This window comes from Mercurialis annua, linkage group LG1-X (genome assembly GCF_937616625.2).
Source record: "Mercurialis annua linkage group LG1-X, ddMerAnnu1.2, whole genome shotgun sequence".
Taxonomy (NCBI): Eukaryota; Viridiplantae; Streptophyta; class Magnoliopsida; order Malpighiales; family Euphorbiaceae; genus Mercurialis; species Mercurialis annua.
Genome location: NC_065570.1, coordinates 57,685,831 through 57,707,894, shown reverse-complemented (window position 1 = coordinate 57,707,894; position 22,064 = coordinate 57,685,831). Strand labels below are relative to the sequence as shown.

At 33.8% G+C, this 22,064-nt stretch overlaps 4 protein-coding genes and 2 pseudogenes across 10 annotated transcripts; 3 read left to right on the top strand and 3 right to left on the bottom strand.

The window, feature by feature from the left end:
- Positions 1-462: 462 nt before the first annotated feature.
- LOC126666345 (peroxidase 9) lies at positions 463-2,646 on the top strand. The gene is made up of 4 exons (XM_050359370.2): positions 463-1,250; positions 1,601-1,792; positions 1,872-2,037; positions 2,147-2,646. The coding sequence occupies exons 1-4, from the start codon at positions 999-1,001 to the stop codon at positions 2,557-2,559; spliced, it is 1,023 nt and encodes a 340-aa protein (XP_050215327.1). The 5' UTR covers positions 463-998; the 3' UTR covers positions 2,560-2,646.
- A 750-nt stretch (positions 2,647-3,396) lies between these two features.
- On the top strand, positions 3,397-6,401 carry LOC126665294 (uncharacterized). The gene is made up of 7 exons (XM_050358051.2): positions 3,397-3,863; positions 3,962-4,104; positions 4,223-4,494; positions 4,580-4,734; positions 5,428-5,690; positions 5,768-5,830; positions 5,934-6,401. Exons 1-7 carry the CDS (start codon positions 3,596-3,598, stop codon positions 6,177-6,179), a joined length of 1,410 nt encoding a protein of 469 aa, XP_050214008.1. The 5' UTR covers positions 3,397-3,595; the 3' UTR covers positions 6,180-6,401.
- Positions 6,402-9,101: 2,700 nt separating this feature from the next.
- On the top strand, positions 9,102-12,749 carry LOC126659243 (26S proteasome regulatory subunit S10B homolog B-like; annotated as a pseudogene).
- Positions 12,750-13,361: 612 nt separating this feature from the next.
- LOC126659211 (uncharacterized) lies at positions 13,362-16,097 on the bottom strand. The gene is made up of 5 exons (XM_050352721.2): positions 15,730-16,097; positions 15,504-15,644; positions 13,921-14,040; positions 13,745-13,840; positions 13,362-13,652 (listed from the first exon to the last, which is right to left on the bottom strand). Exons 1-5 carry the CDS (start codon positions 15,946-15,948, stop codon positions 13,524-13,526), a joined length of 705 nt encoding a protein of 234 aa, XP_050208678.1. The 5' UTR covers positions 15,949-16,097; the 3' UTR covers positions 13,362-13,523.
- A 70-nt stretch (positions 16,098-16,167) lies between these two features.
- On the bottom strand, positions 16,168-16,743 carry LOC126659227 (18.2 kDa class I heat shock protein-like; annotated as a pseudogene).
- Positions 16,744-18,532: 1,789 nt separating this feature from the next.
- On the bottom strand, positions 18,533-21,801 carry LOC126665618 (anaphase-promoting complex subunit 1-like). Of its 7 annotated transcripts, none has more exons than XM_050358458.2 (7): positions 20,460-21,801; positions 20,283-20,346; positions 20,104-20,188; positions 19,555-19,644; positions 19,361-19,412; positions 19,177-19,282; positions 18,533-18,921 (listed from the first exon to the last, which is right to left on the bottom strand). In XM_050358458.2, exons 1-5 carry the CDS (start codon positions 20,681-20,683, stop codon positions 19,390-19,392), a joined length of 486 nt encoding a protein of 161 aa, XP_050214415.1. In that variant the 5' UTR covers positions 20,684-21,801; the 3' UTR covers positions 18,533-18,921; positions 19,177-19,282; positions 19,361-19,389. The 7 variants fall into 7 exon arrangements, with proteins under 7 accessions (XP_050214415.1, XP_050214416.1, XP_055960227.1 ...); XM_050358459.2 differs by having other exon boundaries at positions 19,177-19,266; positions 20,460-21,800; XM_056104252.1 differs by having other exon boundaries at positions 19,177-19,266; positions 19,361-19,644; positions 20,460-20,844; positions 20,940-21,792.
- Positions 21,802-22,064: the final 263 nt, after the last annotated feature.

Here is a 22,064-nt window from a genome sequence, read left to right as displayed (position 1 = left end):
ATTTTAAATTGAGTGATTGTAAAGTGTATTTAGTTAGTTTTTTTATAATATAATATTAATATTAGGTCTATTAATGTAGATGTTTGAAAATAATATTTTTAATTTTATTTACATAAATTCAATAAATTAATAATTCTAATAATTAATATATTTTTGATCCACCATATGTATTAATTATCAGAGGGTCGACTGTATAACAATATTAGAAAAAAGTGATTTTTAATTTAACGAGAAATAATAATGTCAATATAATATTAGTAGTGGGACTAATTAATCCTTATTTTTATGGGAGTTGTGCTAAAGACAAACATATTCATTGTTTTTGCTGAGTGTTTATTCCATACAATTGTTGCGCCACGTCATTTTTACAACAAGTTAATGAGCATTTGCGATAGAGATTTTTTTTATTATTCATTTTTTTATGTGGCTAACGTATTATTGATTTGTTGCACGAATGACATAGCGTAACAGTTGTGTTGTATAATTATTCCTTGTTTTGCACTATTAGCCAGTGAATACCCGAGTTGCTTGAAAATTGGGGTAAATAACAGAATCTGTTTTTGGAACGAGCTCATTGCTAGAGTAGGAATTAAAGACGGGGGACGAAGAGAAGCTGAAAATTGTAATTTTGAAGCTCACCTGTTTAACAGGACTGTCCTGTCCTACAAATCTTTTGACTAAAATGTTGCAGTAGTGCCTTATTGGTCTTGTTATTCTATACATGTAAAAAATATGAATATTATGACGCAAAGGAAGCTAGAAAAATTAGACGTAAGTACAGAGAGCAGGTAATACCAGAAACACTCTCGCCACCAAATCCATTGAAACAGGCAATGGTTGCACATGTTTGAGAACAAGTTCGAAGCCAAAAGAGGGTAAAAGACAGCAAGTTGACAAGGTCGTAACTGTTCATATTAGGTGCGTTGGAGAAAGAGTGGTTGGGCTGGATTCATCGTATAAATAACAGAGATTTGTAATTTGAGTATAGTATAGCATCAATGGCTCTATCAAAAATTACTTTCTGTTTATTTATAATTACAGTTCTGTCATCATCGGCTACAATATCTGTAGCTCACCCAGGTATTGGCTGGGGTGGCAATGGTGCTTTTGGTTTATTTCCTGCATTTTATGAATTTTCATGTCCTCAAGCCAATGACATAGTCATGTCTGTTCTGCAAGAGGCTATTTCCAGAGAACCCAGGATGGCTGCTTCTTTGCTTAGGCTCCATTTCCATGATTGCTTTGTCCAGGTATTATATGTTCGGTTTGAACCGAGATTTTATTTTATTTTTAATCAAACCGAGTTAAATGATCAAGAAATTAAAATGTTCCAAAGCGGGTATGATTGAACTAGCTAGGCGGTTTAGTTGATTTTTGGTCCGGTTCAGTTATTTCAGCTTCATTTATACTAAGACTTTTCTGAATTTCTTTTGTTTTAAACCGAATCAGAAATCAACTATTATTATAATGTCAAATAAAACTGAACGGGATTCGTCGGTTTGGTTCTTTACTTCTTTTTATCCTCGCACACCCTTACTTCAATTCTTGCCATATTTATGGATTCTGACTTAAATGAGCTTAAATGCTACTCATCTTACAGGGCTGTGATGCATCAGTATTGCTGGATGACAGTGCAACAGTAGTGAGTGAAAAGAATTCTGGACCAAACAAAAACTCCCTCAGAGGATTCGATGTGATTGATGAGATGAAGAACAAGTTAGAAGAAGTTTGCCCTCAGACTGTCTCTTGTGCTGATATTCTTGCCTTGGCGGCGCGTGGATCAACTCTACTCGTAAGCATAATAACAGAATCTATTGGTATTATTACTACAAGTTCTTATTGCTGATGAAACTAAAGATCCATTTTCTCAGAGCGGCGGACCCAATTGGGAACTGCCACTTGGAAGGAGGGACTCGAAGACTGCAAGTCTGAGCGGCTCAAACAAACTTATTCCACCGCCCAACTCCACCATCGGAAACCTCATAGCCTTTTTCAAGCGTCAAGGCCTTAACGTGGTTGATCTTGTTGCTCTCTCAGGTAAACAAAATTTCAATTTTTATCCATCATTAGACCCAAGGGTGAACAAAACAGTCGGTTTGGTTCAAATCCGACCGATTTAAATTACTTTTTTCCTTTATGGTTACAGGAGCGCACACAATTGGAGTAGCAAGGTGCGTGACATTCAAGCAAAGACTATACAACCAAAACGGAAACAATGAGCCAGACGAGACACTAGAGAAAACATACTACAGAGGACTAAAATCAGCGTGTCCAAAATCCGGCGGCGACAATAACATCTCACCATTAGATTTTGGGTCACCGGTGAGATTTGACAACACCTACTTCAAGCTCATTTTGTGGGGAAAAGGGCTGCTTACATCAGATGAAGTTCTTTATACGGGAAACGCCGACAAGACTATGAATCTGGTTAAGACTTACGCTGAGGACGAACAGCTTTTCTTTGACCAATTTGCTAAGTCCATGATTAAGATGAGCAACATTCGTCCTCTTACTGGTTATAGTGGTGAAGTTAGAAAGAACTGTCGCTCTGTTAACTGAAGTCATTACGTGTAAAACCGGGTTAATGTGCTTAATTATTATGTAATGCCACTTCTAATTATGGCGAATCCTGTAGAAGTTTGTTTATTTTTTCTTGATGACTTCAGCTGGAGGTGTCCAACTCCACATCTCATATGTTGAAAATGACTTGAGCACTTAATTTAGGAAAGCTCATTCACTATTCCAACTCAAATATTAATTTGACTCCTAAAATTTACATTATCATACTTGAATTTTGATATATTTGTAAAATAAATTTTAGCGTATTTATAATTTTAACACGAGCTTTTAATTTTGGGAATCTAAATTATAAATAGTTACTTTTATAGGATTAAATTTGTTATTCGTGATACTTGATAGTGGTTTGAGTTTAATAAAAATAAAGATAATTATTTAAAAAATATTCAAAATAAATGTATTTTTATATAGTTTAATCAATTTATACTTATAGACACCTAGATTTAAAAAGTATAAAAGTTAGCATAGTAAAAATAATAATTATTATTTATTTACAGAAAGACTGCTTTGGCTAGCGAGCCTCGAAAGTGTAGTTGATACTCGAACTCGGCTCGAGATGAAACTCGAGCTCATCTCAAATTTTTCGAATCGATTTTGAGTTTTTTTTAACTCGATCTCGACTAACTAACGACTAGTTCAACTCTTTTAAACCCTGACCGGGAGGAAGTAAAATTAATTTATGTTTAAATTGTACAAATCAAGCAAATTGAGGGGCATTTGAGTCTGATTGATTAAGTTTCCAAGAAAAAAGTTTAATTTATTAAGCCCTTTGTAACCCAATGAAGCCCAATGATTATAGGCCCAAAAGTAGATGGTAAACCTAAATCGAACCAGAGATCATTTCTTCTCATGTGCCAATGGCAATGACAGTGACGAATGAAGTGAAGTTGTAAGTTTTTGGTTAATTCCGGCAATGGTTCTCTACCGGTCGTCGTTGTTCCGTTCCTAAACACTCATTTCACCATCAAAGAAGCTCAGAATCATATCGTAAGCCCTAAAAGAAAAAGGGCAAAATAGAATGGCGAAACAATCAGGCGCATGGCTTACAAAGCACAAGAAGAGATGGCCAGTGATGATTCTCGCATTCTTCACTTTATCAACTCTAATGGTGTTTTTTATAAGATCCGCCTTCGATTCTTGTCATTCAGCCTCTACTACTAGAAACAATTTTGGAGAATCTAAAGAATCTGAAAACCCTCAATTTCATCCTCGTTTACCTCCAAATCCTCTTGATTTCATGAAGTCTAAGCTCGTTCTCCTTGTTTCTCACGAGCTTTCTCTTTCTGGTAACTCTCTTAACAACTCTCTCTGCTGAAATTTAGTTATTTTTCTTGTTTTCTGTTTGTTTCTCGTGAAAATGAGTTTTTTTTTTAAATATGTTCAGGTGGACCATTGCTGTTAATGGAGCTGGCTTTTTTGTTAAGAGGTGTTGGTGCTCACGTTGTTTGGATTACTAATCAGAAAACTACGGAACCTGATGAGGTTATTTACAGTTTGGAAAATAAAATGTTGGATCGTGGAGTTCAGGTAAAAAAAAAATTCAACTGTGTTTTTTATTATTTCGTAGCAATAAAAAATTAAGTATAAACAGATTGTAAATTGTGCAGCTGCACACAATGATTAGGTATTTTTGCATCATTGTTAGGTATTATCTGCGAAAGGTCAGAAAGCAATTGATACAGCTCTTAAGGCTGACTTGGTCGTTCTAAATACGGCTGTGGCTGGGAAGTGGTTGGATGCTGTCTTGAAGGAGAATGTTAAGCAAGTTCTACCCAAGGTTCTTTGGTGGATACATGAAATGCGAGGGCATTATTTCAAACTAGAGTATGTTAAGCACCTCCCTTTTGTTGCAGGTGCTATGATTGATTCACATACAACTGCTGAATACTGGAAGAACAGAACTCGAGAGCGTTTAGGGTATTCTTGTGTGTCTCAGTAGCTTATTTATTAAATGCACAGGAGTTGATACTAAACCTAAAATATCACTGGCTTTGCTCTGCAGGATTAAAATGCCTGAAACTTTTGTCGTGCACCTTGGAAATAGCAAGGACCTCATGGAAGTGGCCGAAGATACTGTGGCTAAACGGGTTCTCCGTGAACATGTTCGGGAGTCTCTTGGAGTGAGAAATGACGATCTCCTCTTTGCTATCATAAATAGTATGCTCCTCTTGTTGTTAAGATAAATTATTTCATTTGGACCATTTTTTAGCAATTATAAGTTATCTTGTGTGTCGTCTTCTTTGCTAGCATAGCCCTCTTTAATTTAACTAAATGTTTAGGAAAAAAATGAAATTGGCATTTATGATGTCGTAGTTGGGAACTCTAAACAAAAGCAGCCTGTTTAACAATCTTGCTATTAGCACCGAAGCTGACATGTCAAATTTCACAAAAATCAAAATTTGCTTATTTATAATTTAATCTTTGGTTCCAAGCATCTCTTAGAGGATGCAGCCTGCTACAAATAGCAGTTGATAGTCTTTTGAGTATTGTTCGACATAATTTACTTAATGCAAACTATTGAGTCTATCATTTAGCTCAATCCTCATTTTGAATATCCAGTTTTCAGTGGCGAAATTGCCCTGAATAGTGTATGTTATGTGCAATGTATTTTGTTCTTTAACACCTTTAGTGCAATTTCTTTCTTTAAGTATTTGACGCTGATAACCCCTTTACTGGTAAATTTATTTTTCATGCACTTCATATTCCTTATAATGTGGAATGGTGCCTGTTGCAAGTTTGATTTGGTTTTTGGTAGGCTGTAATAATACCTATAATGTTCCCAGAGTAAATGTGCAACTATTATGACTCATCCCATTTATTTTGCATTTGATTTGACTCATGTAATTGCAGGTGTTTCACGAGGAAAAGGCCAGGATCTCTTTCTTCGTTCATTTTACGAGAGTCTGCAACTGTTCCAACAGAAAAAACTGGAGGTGCCATCATTGCATGCCGTTGTCGTGGGAAGTGACATGAACGCGCAAACTAAGTTTGAAACCGAGCTGCGTAAATTTGTTCAGGAAAAAAAGATTCAAGATAGAGTTCACTTCGTAAACAAAACTCTGACTGTTGCTCCATATTTGGCTTCCATCGATGTTCTTGTTCAGAACTCTCAGGTTAGTTATGCGTAACGAACTTTTCATTTTTACGGGAAGTAAGTAACCTCGTGATTTATTAACTTACACATGTGCAGGCCCGGGGTGAGTGCTTTGGGCGGATAACAATTGAAGCAATGGCCTTTCAATTACCTGTTTTGGTAAGCCTTAGTATATAGTTAAACGTTGCGTAAGCAAACACATGTTTACCAATTTGCTATTTTCTGTTTCCGATTCACATTATCAGCTTTAATAATTACACAGGGCACTGCAGCTGGAGGAACAATGGAGATTGTTGTGAACGGGACAACAGGTTTGTTACATCCTGCTGGTAAAGAAGGTGTCATTCCGCTTGCAAATAACATTGTGAAACTAGCCACGCACGTTGAAAGGAGGTTGACGATGGGAAAGAAAGGATACAAGCGGGTGAAAGAACGGTTTTTGGAAGATCACATGTCGAGTAGAATCGCGTCGGTTTTGAAGGAAGTTTTACGGAAAGCCAAGTCTTAGCCTGTAATTGCAGTGTATTTCTTGATCACATATCATGTGTTTGCTAACTCTGTGTACTATACATAGGCAAAATCTAGGTTTCTCGGCTCGGAAGCAGCAAATATTGTTGTTATTAGATCTTCAAAAAGAGTTCTGATTTTTTTATTAGTTTTGATCCTAACCACAGTGGCTGTGCGGGAATGTAAATGGCTTATTTTGGAAGCTCAGTATCATTTTTTTTTTTCGTGGTGAATGTTTGATTCTTCTTGTGTACATATAAGATATAAGTTTACTTTCTTTTCAAATCTTGAACTTTTTCAATTCAATTTTAATGTACTTTTTTTTTACAGTAATCTTGATTTTATTTGAAAAGTTTCTTGGTGCAGAATGAAATCTAGGAGGGGCTTGAAATCTCGTCCTTGTAATTGGTTTTTAGGGACTACGGTATATGTTAAGGATTATCAATTCAGCTAGCTACGAAGTCGTAATTACTGTCAATTTAGATTTTGTTGCAGACTAATTGAGAAGGCAAAAACGAATTGATATATTCTCAAATTTGGTTCAAAAAATACTACTAACTTCCTAAAAATAAATTTAGTTGCAACTCCAAATTTTTAAAAGGTAAGAGTAATGGAAATACTAAATAGTCTAAACGACTAATATGCACCATTTTTTTTTTAAAGTTCAAGGGCCTAACTGTATCATGTTCAAGTTTATATATTAAGATATTTTTTAGACAAATTTCGAGAATGTTCAATATCTTCTACTCCATGTCAAAATCGTAAATTCATAAATCTCCTTTTTTCTTGTCTTTCAGATTAAGAACACATATAGACTATAGTTTATCTACCTTAATTAAAACTATAATAAGATGATTGTTTTGTGAGAACAAAATTATGTTTCTCTCTTATATTTTCAGTTAATTTTCTTACAAATTACAGATTTTACCAAACATATAGGTTTTAACTAATTTAATTTATCAATGATTTTTTTAACAAATTGAATTTTATATATAGTATTCTAAATAATAAATATAGAGTTATTTCAAATGAAATAAATTAACTAGATATTATATTTTAATAAATCTATTTTAGATAAAATATTATTTTTTTCAAAAATATTTCTCATATGTGTCATACATAAAATATATTTTTTAAACTGTTTGAAGTACTTTTTGTTTATAAATAATATTCTTTTAAAAGATTTTATATACTAAATTAATTTAGATCAAATATGGAGTAAGATATTTTTTTATTTAGCTTAAATAGATTCAAAAATAATATCTTCTTATTATAATCTAAAGGTAAAAGAATCAATTCCACTTAATAAAAATTAAAAAATTAATTTTTTAAATTTTGGATAGAAAAAAATAAAGTTTTGATGTATTCTTGAATTCTATATAATGTATAAAAAAGTTAGTGCAAACCCAGCTTTTTAAACTAATTCTACTGATACAGAAAAGACGCTATTGGATAGGGCTATCGCAAGTAACATAGATGCCAACTTCTTAAAGGTCGATATTTTTTCCTTTAACAAGCATCCTTCCCTTATTTTTGGCTCTTGTTAATATGTACTTTACATTTGAATGAAGGTTGTTTCAAGTGCCATTATTGATAAATACATTGGCGAAAGTGCTAGGTTGATTCGAGAAATGTTTGGATATGCACGTGATCACCAAGTAAGCATATCCTGGTTTTTTTCTAGACTTGCTATTTCTGTGTGGTTCATGGCTCCATTGGTCTTTTAAATTAATTTTCCTTTTTTTTCTAGCCCTGCATCATTTTTATGGATGAGATTGATGTCATTGGTGGACGCCGTTTTAGTGAGGGTACAAGTGCAGATCGTGAAATTCAAAGAACTCTAATGGAGTTACTGAATCAACTTGACGGGTTTGATCAGCTTGGAAAGGTATTTTTTAGTTTACACATTATAACCCAGCCTGACATTTTTATTTCATTCATAGTTTCACACATAAGCAATGGAGATTTTTCATTTTGGTTGGTTGTTCTTTCGGAAGTATATCCTTATTTGTCTACTTGCCATCATTTTGCATATACAGATAATACATCTGTTGTCCCTGTTAAAGCGAAATCCTTTAGCAAAAGCAAAAAAGTTGAGCCAAATAATACCTTCATGAATTCACTTATATGGCTAATTTATATGTATTCGCAAATGAAACTTTTATTGTTGCAAGTAGGGGTGTGCACGGTTCCTAAATATCTCAAAACCGAACCGAAAACTGGACCGAAAATATCCAGGACCGAAAAATATCCGTTTACCATTGACTTTTCCCGAATCAAACAGTACCGAAAATTTTATTGGTACGGTTCTGGATCTTAGGTAGATAACCGTACCGAGAACCGTACCGAATTGAAACGATATTAAATGATACATTTAAATCTTTTTCAACTCTATTTAAACTGAAAATTGAAATATAGGCTAAAATTGAAATTTTAAGAGGTGGAACCGCAAATAAAAACAGTAGAAATAGTGAGATATTTTAGGACAAGGCTTATTCTTTCCCTAAAGATATTCACACTCACACCATATGGTTGGTAAATATAACTTTTAAGATATCATTGATATATTAAGAGTTCGAATTAAATGACAATTTGTCTCCCTCAACTTATAAGCAATTGACAATTAATACATAAATTAACTTTTTAGGTAAATTTATCACGAACTTAATAATTATGACAATTAATTCCGTTTGGAAAAATTAGCTTACAAGTTGAATGGGTAAATTGACAATTTATAGAACAATTAGCTTATAAGTTGAAGGGACAAATTATTAAAATAGAATTAATTGTCCATAATTTACAAATTTTGCAACTAATTTACCATAAAATTAATTTCTATATTAATTGTCCACTGCTTACAAATTGAAGTGGCAAATCGCCACTTAAGTCTTAAGAGTTCAGATTTTTGGTTTGAGTTAAATCGTGTAAGTAGTCATTCCTCCTCGCGGTAGAGGGCGCTGTCGTTTCCTAAGCTAAACAAAATAGGACAACGTATTTGTTTATACTCATTATAGTAATTGCAAAATTCCGACCACTTGCAGGTGACCCAACTCGCAAGTCAGCATCGGTAGTTCATAAAACTTTTAGATTTGGTAATAAGAAAAGGGAAAAAGAGGGGGAAAACTACCTCAGAACTTGAACCATGAGCACTGAAGAAGATGTCGCACGGCGTAGAACTGCGATTGCCGATTCCCGCAAAAAGCTACTCCAGCACAAAGAATTTGAGTCTAGAGTACGCACTGGTTAGTTAATTCGAGCTTCGGTTATGCTTTTTATTGTTTAATCGATCTTTTCTGGTAGCTTCAATAGATTTTAGGTTTTATAGTCAAGCTGACACGCTGTTAACAGGAGATTTCGAGATTGAAAATTAGGGTTCTCAATTTGGAATTAAATTGTATCAGTAGTCGTTCTGTATGCTTGTTAGATTGGCTTTTATATATTTAATTATGATTATGATCGATAATCACAATACTTTTGTACCTTTTTTATGTTTATACTCAAATGGCTGGTTTTTGTAACTTGTTTTGCTCATCGGTTAAAACTGTCAGCTTTCGGACTCTTGAATTGTATGTAATTTTTTTTGTTCTGTTGTTTTGAAAAATTGAAGCTTTAATTTTGAGGCTATGTTGTTGCAGTGAGGGAAAATTTGAGATCTGCAAAGAAAAGAGTTTAACAAGACCGAGGATGATTTGAAATCTCTTCAAAGTGTTGGTTAGATCATTGGAGAAGTTCTCCGATCTCTTGACAATGAACGCTGTAAGTTTATCAAAATTCTTTTATTTTTTTCTTATTAATTTTTACATGTCTGTTTCAATTGCATGTTATAATTAGGTGTGGTTTATGAATGCATGTATATCTTTTTTCTTAGCTTTGTAAATGTGGCACTTGCTTCTTTTGATTTCAACTTTTTCTCTTGATTCCCAATTTCTTGCTCTGGAACCTGTTTTTAAGGCATAATGGATGAGCAAAGCATAATATAGGTATTTGCATTATGTTTCAGTGATTGTTAAAGCAAGCAGTGGACCTCGATATGTGGTTGGTTGCCGCAGCGAGGTGGATAAGGAAAAACTAGTTCAAGGAACTAGAGTCGTTCTTGATATGACAACACTTACAATTATGCGTGCTCTTCCACGCGAGGCGAGTTATTTGCTTTCAGGCTGCTGTCACTTATTTACAATTTTCTTTTTCAACTTGAGGTTCATGCTGGTTATATAACTCACGAGGTCTTATCTTTTTGTGCCATGGGCTTACAGGTAGATCCAGTTGTTTATAATATGCTGCATGAAGATCCTGATAATGTCAGCTATTCAGCTGTGGGTGGTCTATCTGATCAAATTAGAGAATTGAGGGAATCTATTGAGCTACCTCTTATGAACCCTGAGCTTTTCATAAGTGGGAATTAAACCTCCCAAGGTGATTATTTGGTCATTCCATTTATTTTGTATTTCTTGTTTTCTTTTCCCTTTTTTTTGTCATTTGTCTAATCGTATAAACATATCAGCATTAACTTGTCCAAAGTCGATGATGTTAGTTAATGTGCTCCTCACAATTGCATATGCTCTGTGTTTCATGGTGTCCTTTTATATGGACCTCCTGGTACTGGAAAGACATTATTGGCTAGGGCTATTGCGAGTAATATAGACGCTAACTTTTTGAAGGTAAATTATTATCTTACTGACTCATCCTTTATGTCTCCTGAATTCTGTTGACTGCGAGTGGTTCTCTAGTTTGACACATGCTTTTATTTTTGTGAAGGTTGTTTCAAGTGCCATTATTGATAAGTATATTGGAGAAAGTGCTAGGTTGATAAGGGAAATGTTTGGATATGCACGTGATCATTAGGTAAGAGTAATGGAACTTGGACTTGATTTTCTGTGGCATTCATACCTGATTCCACCAATAATGCTACTGATTGCTTCTGTTTGCCCAGCCCTGCATTATTTTCATGGATGAAATTGATGCCATTGGTGGACGCCGATTTAGTGAAGGAACAAGTGCTGATCGTGAAATTCAGAGAACACTAATGGAGTTACTGAATCAGCTCGATGGGTTTGATCAGCTTGGGAAGGTACTTTAGTCTATAAATTTAACCTTATCTAACATTTTTTACACTTGGAACATTTTCATTCTTGTAGTCTACTCTTTTAAAGTAGGTGCGTGTTTGTCTACTTCCCATCATTTTGCTTATACATGATGCAGTACAGGGTCTGTTTTTTCTGTTAAATTGAAGCCCAGTTATTTAGCAAAAGGCAAAAAAAAAAAAAAAAAAAAGATTACGTTAATGAATTTTCTTCATTGGTAATTCATATTCCACAATACGATTTCATTGTTCAGTATTTTGATGGGCAAGTTAAGAATGGTCTGGTTGTGAATGGAAGAATACATTCGGCTATATATGCGATTAAATTTGCATGTTTTTCATTTTCTGATACTTGGAAATCTGTAGCTTCAATAAACTGCATTCTCTTGGGCCTCCAGAAAAAGCATTTCTTCCTGCTAATAAATGTGTATTCATGACTATTGGTTAAGCTTTGCAGCTTCTTAAAGTAGACTATTTAAGTACATTGAAGTGTTATTTTCTGCATGTCATGTGACTACTCTCCATGTAAAACCTCTTTTTCCCCCTCTTTTGGCAACTTCCATATGGTAATCTTTATGATTAAATTTTATGTTTGTTTATGAATATTAGGTTAAAATGATAATGGCAACAGAAAAATAGAGATTCCATTGCCAAATGAACAATCGAGAATGGAAATTCTTAAGATTCATGCTGCTGGAATCGCAAAGCATGGGGAGATCGACTATGAAGCTGTTGTGAAACTTGCAGAGGTAAACCAAATAATTGTTTTGCATGTTTTATAGATTTACTAATCCTTATTAGTTATTGCTTATAATATTTTTACAACTATCACAGGGTTTTAACGGAGCCGATCTTCGCAATGTTTGCACGGAAGCTGGAATGTCAGCAATTCGTGCAGAATGGGATTATGTCATTCATGAAGACTTTATGAAGGTAATTCTATGATTTCTATTATCAAATGGGATCTCATCTCTCTCTATATGCTAATTTTTAAATGTGGTATCTCACAACAATATTAGTAGGAACAAGAACCTAAGTTTAGTTTATGTGCTTTCTAAAGTTTAATAATTGCATTGTGTGACATTGTGATTGGTACAAACAAGGAACTGAGTTCAGATTACATGCTTTCTGCTATAAAGTTGCTGGATGTTCTTAAATACTCATTTTCTTTCCAATTTTGCAGGCTGTGAGGAAGCTGAATGAGGCAAAGAAACTTGAATCTAGCGCGCACTATAATGCAGATTTTGGGAAGGAGTAGAAACGCTTTCTTTTGTTGCCATGGAATGTGGGGCAGTGCGTTATATTTCTTGCAAATATTTATGATGCATTGTTTTCATTTTAATCATGAGGACATATATCACAGTTTACAAACTTTGAATCCATGGATTTTAACTCTTAAATTTTTAAAAATATTGTACCTCTCGAGTCTTTGAACATGTAGAAAGTGAGTTCCATTTGTTAATGAATAGCATGCCTAATTATCCACATTAATCTACCTGGAAATCTTATCAATCCCCAGTCTTTTCCTCTAGTTGTGATTTTGAAGTATGGCATATGAAATTTCCACTACAAGTTGCCAACTCCGTGCTTGCTTTTATAATTTTTTTTTGTCAAAGATGGAAATCGACTCTTTCAAGTCTCAATTGTTAGTTTGTTAGTTACGGAGGCGTGGTTCGAACCACAACCTCTTAATGCACTTAGAGCTTAACTATTCAAGCTAGGCCCAGCCACTTTTATGATTTTGATCATAAAGAGATGATAAACATTTCAGTTAGTGGGAATTTTTATTTTTATTTTTGCTATGCGTATAAATTGGTTTCACTTGAAATTGTTTTAATATTCTAGCTGGCTGTTAGGTCGTTAAATTTTGATAAAAATAAGGTTTAGAGCAAGTTAAGAACAAGACTGATATAAATACTCCTATCCCATTTCGATTTTTTTATTAGTTTACAGAGGGCTTAAGAAGATATAACTCATACTCTTTGTTCATGTTGTATTTCTACTAATTATTGTACTTTTGATAATTAGATTTGATAGAGTATATGGATTTTGAAAGATTTTATTATATTTTGTTGATAAAGAATATTGGAGAATGCTAGAAAATTATGGTCACGCTAATCTATTACTACTAATTATTAAAATAAAATAAAGGGTACAGAGAAATTTAAGCTTAAAAGATGGTCAAATCTGTACAATAAGTTTCTTGCAGATCAATCGCAATGAACATTGTGCCAGCACACTTCCCACCTGAAATTTATCATCGGCTTAATTCAACTTTTGAGCAAGCATAACCTTTTTTGATGTGGTTTTACTACTGGCTAGCTTGTAATTCACCATCCTTACAATCTTGTAGAACCAGAAAGCACTCACCATCTGTAATCCAAATGACATTACCTAGTAAAAGTAGTCATTTTGGTGCATTAGTAACGCCGCAAAATCACACTTTATTAATTACGCCATAAAGGTGATGTTTATGAATGAAGTACCTGAATAATTAGTGGATTATCAGCGCTTAGTGTGGCATATGTGAGATAAGGGCCGACTATCATTCGTCCAAATGTGAATATCATGGCAAATGCTATCTGTACAACATTGGAAGTTCAATTACTAAATCTGAATTCATTTAACATACTGTAATTAAGAGTAGATTAAGTTAACTTACATCGGCTGCCAAATTAAGGTCAGTATTCCTGTAACCAAGTTCCTTGAGAAGTTCCCTTAGGTGCAGGAAAGGGCTTGAAATTTCTGTTAGCCACAGAGCTGAAACTAGTTCTGTCCCACTCTAAATTGAGCACATATTTATAAATTCATTATCTTAATTAGGAGATGTAAATTAGTCATATCTATGTATCTGTTTCATTAGTTTTTTAAGCTATTCTAGTAAACAATAATACAATATAAAAAAGTCATTTTGGTCCCTTGACTTGTGCGTGAGTCTGTTAACTCACGCTTAACCATTTTAATCAATCAAAGATGATACTCTCTATTTCTAGATTTAATTAACTCCTAAATTGTACAAAATTAACGAGTTCAAGAAACACTATAACCAATTATGGGAGTTACTTGACATAAGTTATAGATTATTATCCCTAATTGATCTAAAAATAAAAAAATATTACTACATTTAACTGATTAAAATGGCTAAGTGCGAATTAATTAACTTTGATACACAAATTTGGAAACAACAATGACCCTTTGTTCAAAAACAAAAGGATTATAAATTTCATAATTATAATATACTATAGAGCTAATTGTAAAATAAATCATAAATTTTAGCATTCATTAAAATTTTGATACGACTTTTCAAATTTTGACAATTTAAAATACAAATTACCAATTTTATTAAAAGAATATTGTGCTGCCTGCAATTAATACAATATAGAATGTAATTTAAGATTTATCACCAGCAAATGCTTACGGCCATTCATAAATTATACAAATAGAAGAACATATTGAGTTTTTATTTTGAATGATTCAAAGGGACAAGTAATTGTATTCGACTCCATAAAAGAAATACTTCTTTTCTTTTTAGTAGTTCTTGCTTCTTATAAAAAAGTGGAATTTTTTAATTTTGATAGATAGAGAACTTTGAATTTGAAATATTTGGCGTTCTCTATGTTTTATTCACAGAACATAATTCAACCATACTGCAACTTATTGTTGGGGGCAATAATTTAGTCTGATTTAAAAAAGAACAGTTAAAAGTTCATCCAAATTTCCATTAAAAAAAAACGAAAACAAGAGTGTTTATTTCACGTAATAGTTGTGCCACGTCACTTTTATAACAAGTAATAAGCATTTGTGATATTGAAATAATTAATTACTGGAGTATCAATTTAGCATTAAATATCCTAACATTGCTAATATCTCATTGGTCTGTTGCACAACTTGTATTGAATAATTGTTTCGAAAACAAACATCAATTGACATTCAAGTTTGACATTCAAGTTTGACCTACCAAAAGTAGAAAATTAGTTCATCTAACGTGTGCTGTACATATTTATTTCTCCATAAATCAAAAGCTCTTTTTATATTAGTTTTTTTTAGTATTAGACTGTACTCTTATAAAGTTGTATTGACTTCAACTTTTGATAAGATTAAATAATTCTATTCTAAAATCAATTGAATTTGAACTAAAAATAAGATAAGTATCAAATCTCAGTTAAGAACTTGAAAAATAATCAGGAATCATAATTAATTTTACAATTAACTGATCCAATAATGAAGCTAAAATTCCAAAATTACCTTTCGATATACAAGGCCAGCTCCTAAACCAAGAATGCTAACCAAATGATGAAGCGTATTATCAAAACTGAATCGCACGTCGAATTGGCAGCACACCAGATCATATATCAGATAAGAAACGCTCACTGCTACTGTTATAACCTGCTCATATGTTTTCTTATTCAATTAAATTACATAAAATTCATTATCATTTTTCCGGAATTTGAAGCTGAATTTACAAAATTACCTGACTCGGGGAACATTCTGAAGCCAAGGGAGTAATCGGACGCCTCCAATTTTGAACAGAAAGAGAAGCTAACGTGACAGCGGATATAGCATGGATCGTAGAAACGAGACGATTGCAGAAATCAAAAGAACGATTGGGTAAAATCTTTCGCATGAAGAGAAATAGCGTTGTCCATGAAATCACTCCTAAAATTAATATTTGCCATACGTAGCTTTCCATTATAAGTAGCGATTAAAGAAAAATATGGAAGAGAAGAAGAACTGGGTGAAAGTTTGTTGATAAAGTTTAGTGAAATGGGAAATTAAGGGTTTTTTGTTTGGCAGTGAAGTGTGCATTGGGATTTGGTCGTTATTTCCGATTATTCGCTGTTTTTTGTTGAGCATATTTATTGTGTGACCTCCCCCTTTCAATTCATCCACACTTTTTTTTTAAAATTACTTTTAAAATAATGGCTAGTTATACGGTACCACTTAGGCTGTGGTACCACTTGTGTCATTCATCTGTTTTAACCTGCTATAGCAGGTAATTTTATTTTTTTCCAGTTAATTTTATTTTTCTGCCCTAGGTTTCCATTTCTAATTGCCACTTATCATTCTTGTCTTCCTTCTTTACACTCCTTTCTCTGCTGCTCTATCATCCTCAACCTCCACTTTCACTTCCTCTTTTTTTAGCCTTGGAAGTTCAGCTTTGAAAACATGGGCTTCAGTGTCTCCTTCCGGTCGACGCGGTTGTTAACGAAGGCCGAATTTTCACCGGACATTAGCGAAGAAGAGGAAGGAAAGCCTTTGAATGGATCTGAAAAGTCAAAAGATGAGAAAGGATAGAAGATACTGCTTCGTGCATTGCCCAAAAAACTTGGAATCATTGCCATTTTTCTCTGTAGTAAAATTTAAAACTGGTGTTATTAGTAGATGTTGATTATATTGTGTTTTCTTCTTCGTTGTGATGCAGGTGACGGTGGAGGAGCTTTGTATTTTTACGAAATCGAAACCCTAGGTTATCATTTCTTCTATTTGTTTTCTTCGCTTTTCCTTTTTAGTTTGAAAGAATTTATACTAATTTGAAAAATGTATTTTTCAGCAAAATTTGGTAAGTTCGTGACAAGAGCAACGTTTGAGGAGAAGCCAAATAGTGGTAGCAGCAGTTTATACAGCAGGAGCTACTAGTATTACTACTGACGAACTCAAGAGTTCAGTCTTGGACTGCCTCATTCGTAAGGTTTGCTTTATTTTTGTTGAAATTGAATTATGTCGTTTGTTAGGTTGCTTATGAGGTTATTGTAATTGTTTTACGGGTATAGAGTTGCTGTTGGTTTAAGGATTTGGAATAGCATGTGATGTTTGCCAACCCTCTGATGTGCAAAAATTGGCAAATTTTGCTTTCAAAGAATTTGGTTCCATTGACATAGAGTTCATTACAATCTTAAGCACCGTTATTCTGAGGATATTATACAATAGATTACTATTGCTCTTGTTAGTAAGCTATAAATCTCTTTACACTCCTCTCAACCGTTCTCGTGTTTAATCATGCAGAGTAAAGCAGGGCCTGTATTGATCCCTGTCCATCCCTTTAAACCTGTGCCACTCTTTGGAAGTAAAATTATCGAGGCTTACAAACAGAAACTTATGGACAATCCTCATATTTATGCCATAGCAGACACTGCTTACAATAAGATGATGAAAGGTAACAGATTCTTAGCATTCTTTATTGTGCATTTCAGTATGTTATCTTTCAAAGGTCCTTCTTCCTCATTTTGTTTCTTTGGTCATAATGATATGCATATGGAAAATACCAGTCAATAATCATAAGGTTAGTTTGTGCTGGTTTCTTAAAATAATTTGGAGCTTTTCTTTCTTCCTTATTCTAATGTTCTATTTTACTGGGTCGTTTTATTAGAGGGTGCTTGTCATGCTATGAACTTTCTCAACATTGATCTTGCAGCGCTTGTCATGCTACAATAAAATCTTGGGTGCTACGTTTTCGTATTTGATTTTTTTTCCAAAAGCGATTGTGAAACTTCCAAATTCTATATTTATAACATATTCTTATTATTGTTTTATGTTTATCAATTTGGCATCTCCCATATTCGTTTCTGTTTTGGTGCTAGATAGATAGAGAGTGATTAAATAATAAAAATCGATGTTGGAGTCTTGGAAGATCGAATTCTAACTCCTGGTTAATCCTTCTGTTTTTGTAGGAGCATAAGATCATGGATGTTGGTGCATTGCATTGGCAAAAGGCTCGTTCTGTGAGAGATTGATGTATGGGACATATTGGGGTTCAAGACATTCTGAGTGTTGTTTTCCGCATCTTGTTTTTAGTTTTTACCACTTCATAACAAATTTAATTGTTTGATCTCGGCATTTCACTCTCTGTCAATCATGTAGAAATGTACAAAAATTTGCATTTTGTTTCGACTCGACTCGGTTACACCCCTAGTTTTATAATAGTGGGTCTTACTTTTAATCACTAAGTTTTTTTTTATGAATTAATTACAAAGTTGATAATACAAAAACCTTTGACAGAGAATTAATAATACAAACTAATCCTTTTACATATAATTAATTCTTGGTATTTTAATTAGCTTTATTTTAATACTTCTTTTCATTTTTTTAATTGTTTAGCTATTTAGTAGTTTACTTCTTTCAATAAAAAATCTAAAATAATACGGTTTATATAAATTTTCAAAAAAAGATTATTTGGTCGAGTTAAACAATATCATATAATTTAAATATTGATATTATTTTATATTAAATGGCTTTATTTTCTCAATACATTTTTAAAAATAAATATAAAAAACTCATTGCTCCAAGATTCACTAATTATTTAATAATAAAAAAATGATTTATATATGTCTTGCTGTATGAAACATTCCCAACAGAAATGTAGTTGCAAGCAAGTAGAAGGCTTCAACTACCTAACTTTTCAAAATTTACAACGATAAGGTTTACTTGTTTAATTTAACTCTCAGAAATATCGATTTCAACTTTTGTTCGACGAGCTAGAATACGTCACGAACCAATAAGAACTGTAGAGCCAAAAACACATGTAAGGAGCAAAATCTGAGAAGACTTCTTTGAAAGCAACAAACACTTCATGAACCAATAATGAAGAGACAAATCAGATTTGCAGCAACCAGGTCCAAGCTTTAACCACCAATGCACTGTCCAAAACCAAGCAAATACGCACCAACTATGAACCCAAAATAGAAAATGCAGAATATCAGAGCCCTGCCGACAGATGATTCCAACAAACCACATAAAATCAAAAAAACCCTTCCCACATTAGACAAATCTATATCTTGAAAGATTATCTAAATCATTACAAATTTCTCTATTGCAAAAAATTGGAGCAGAATCCCACCAATAATTACCATCCGAATAACTTTATACTTTGCAAGGTGAGGAAAACAAAATACGTAATGTATCAAGTCAAAAAAAAAGATACCTTTGTTATATGAAGCCATTAGAGAAGCTTGATCACTTGTTCAAATTGTTCTTTCATCAAAATCCTTCATTATGCTCAATTTTCCTCTTTCTTCAATATAAATAGACTGACAATGTTTTAGTAACATGGATTGTTTCTGACTCTAAAATTTACTAAAAGCCAGATATGCAGAACATATAAATACCTGCGGCTCTTCCAGCAAATCCTTCAGAATCAGATGCGAGATGTAGCTGTTTCTGCTTTGATTAAAATTATCAATTGTACCCATAAAAGCGACATTATGTTATGGACTCTGACTAATATCTTTCCGAGAGCGGAAAATATCACGCGTATCTGATAAAGGACTTGTTGATAAAAATGTAGGTTGGGTTGATGTACCTCCTTCAGCTACTGACTGAAGTAACAAATCAAATGGAAGAGGCCACATCGAAGTAATAGTACAGGGAAGGGGAATGGATATTAATTCACCTGGTAAAAGTTAAAAAAGAAAAGAAATAAAATTAAGAAGATTGCATGGTAAGTTCAGAAATGAATCAAGCACAACCCCATGAAACCGAATGACGAATAAAATAATTGAACTAAGTTCCAGAATTAAAAAAACAACAATTACGTTGCTTCAATGAACATACAAATAAAATAAACAGCATAGCAGGCAAAAAATAACAAGATCATCACACAGAATTTGCTGCTCTCAGTTAGCTGATGTCCAAATGAAGAAAGTTCATGCACACAATGGTATACCAAACAACCAACATAACACTACATTTAAAACTTTGATTACACATATAAAAAAACTATCAGTAATTTACCCTAATAACACATTATTGCAATATATAATTTGGAAAAAATTCAAGTCTCCGGAGAATAAATAAGAACAACTTTGATCACTTAACTCAATAATCAACAAATTCTTCCTTCTAAGCTTACCTGATATGCTGCATACCGTTAGAGAATCAATTTGCAAGACGCATAGCAAAGCCTCAGATGTATCGCCCAGGCGACACCAGCACGCCTAATATAGCAATTAATAATAGAATCTCAATATCATTAATTAAAAAAGTATTAAGCATAATGCACATGTCGCAAGTAACATAGAAGACACTTACCATTTTAACCGGAGTGGGAGACGTGAATCTCTTGAAAACTCGCGAGCCTATCGACCATATTATCCTGTTACACCCAACAATAATAAATCATAAAAATGAAATCCTCAAATAATAATTCTAAATTTCAAGCAAACTAAATAAAATTCAAATCAATACAGACTACACAGAGTAACTTACGTGTTTCCTCGAATGAAGAGCTCGTGATCACACTGATCACCAAAAGGAGACTCGGAAATATCAGAATCGTTGAGTTCGCATGGGTCTCGGACGATTTCGGGGTCAAAAAGGAAGTAGTCGTACTTATCAGCGGCGACATTGTTATATTCAGGCTTGTCGTCGAGAGCTTCAGCTATTAAGCCGTACGGCTTGAATTCTCCGAGTACTGTGAGTTCGCGAAGCATGTAATCGGTGATTGAGAACTTCTGCTATAAATTAACCATGTAGTCTAAAGATACATAACAGTTCCAGTACCGAGTTCCAACGAACTAATCCCATCAAATTTAGATGAAGTAAACATCTTATGCAACAAAAAATCAGTTAATACCAACTATGCCTTCCAAACCTGACACAAGAAATATATCAGTTCCCTCACTCGCTACTACATTCCGGTTAAAACAGCCATAATATTTTACTCAGAGACATAGAAGTATTGTTTACCATCACAATATGAACTTCCTCATAAGCTATTCATACGGTCCGGTGCTTCCCCGTTATAGAACTCTAACTGACCGATATACATGGACATTTCCCACGCACCCACGAGAGCACACTGAGGAATTTGGCAAATGGGTACAGAGTTCTTCGAGCTCCCAAAAAAATAACAATCAAGAATAACACCAACAATGATGGGGCGTTTAGTCGACTTATCAGTAATTTGAGGCTTAAGAGGAGACAAAACTCCTACAGACAGACTAATACTTGACAACAAGTTGAACTAACCTTAGTACGAGGAGTATGATGAAGAAAAGGTTGAGAAAGATCAGGAATTTGCACAAGAACCGCCTGACTGCTGCAGGATTTAGCTTCAGATAAGTAAAAAGCAAGAAGAACAGCTTCAAACCTAACAAGTGAAGGACTTGAGGCAGAATCCGAGGAGTGAATTCTCGGCGGAAACAAACCCAAAAACAGAGGATAAAAGAAAGAAAATGAAACGAGGATGGGTATCCTATCTACAAAACGTTTCGTAAAGCCATTTGAAGAGTGGGTCAGAACCGGGGTTTGAGAGAGCTAAAAACGAAGCGTCGATTGAAGAGCGGAATGAGAGGGCGGGACGATCAGAGTCGGCTAGTGAATAGAGGGAGAAGGGAAAGTGAGGATCTGATGGGAGAAGAGAAGAGAGGGAGCGGTTGCAGTGGTGGTGGTGGTTGGGTGAGGAGTGGAGGAGGTGGAAGTGGAGAAGCTGTTGGTGGTGGCGTGGAACTCTTGTTGGTGGTGGAACAGGTTAGAGATAATTGTGCTGAGCATATAAGAGACGACTGTGATTTAATTATGTCACCCACTGAATAAGTAGCTGATAAATAATCAACGGAGGAAACTAATCAAAAAATGATCTAACGGTTATCATAGTCAGTGGTACCTAAACTTCAGTGGTACTCTAGAATGACCCTAAAATAATACTAGTAATCAATTTACTCACCATATCTTAATGGTTTGGTATAGCAGCTCATATCTATTTCGGAATAGTAGTATTTTACATAATACTATATGATACTAGTATTTTACATAATACTATATGATACTAGTATTTTACTAAGAGAAATACTATTCAACACGTATTTACTG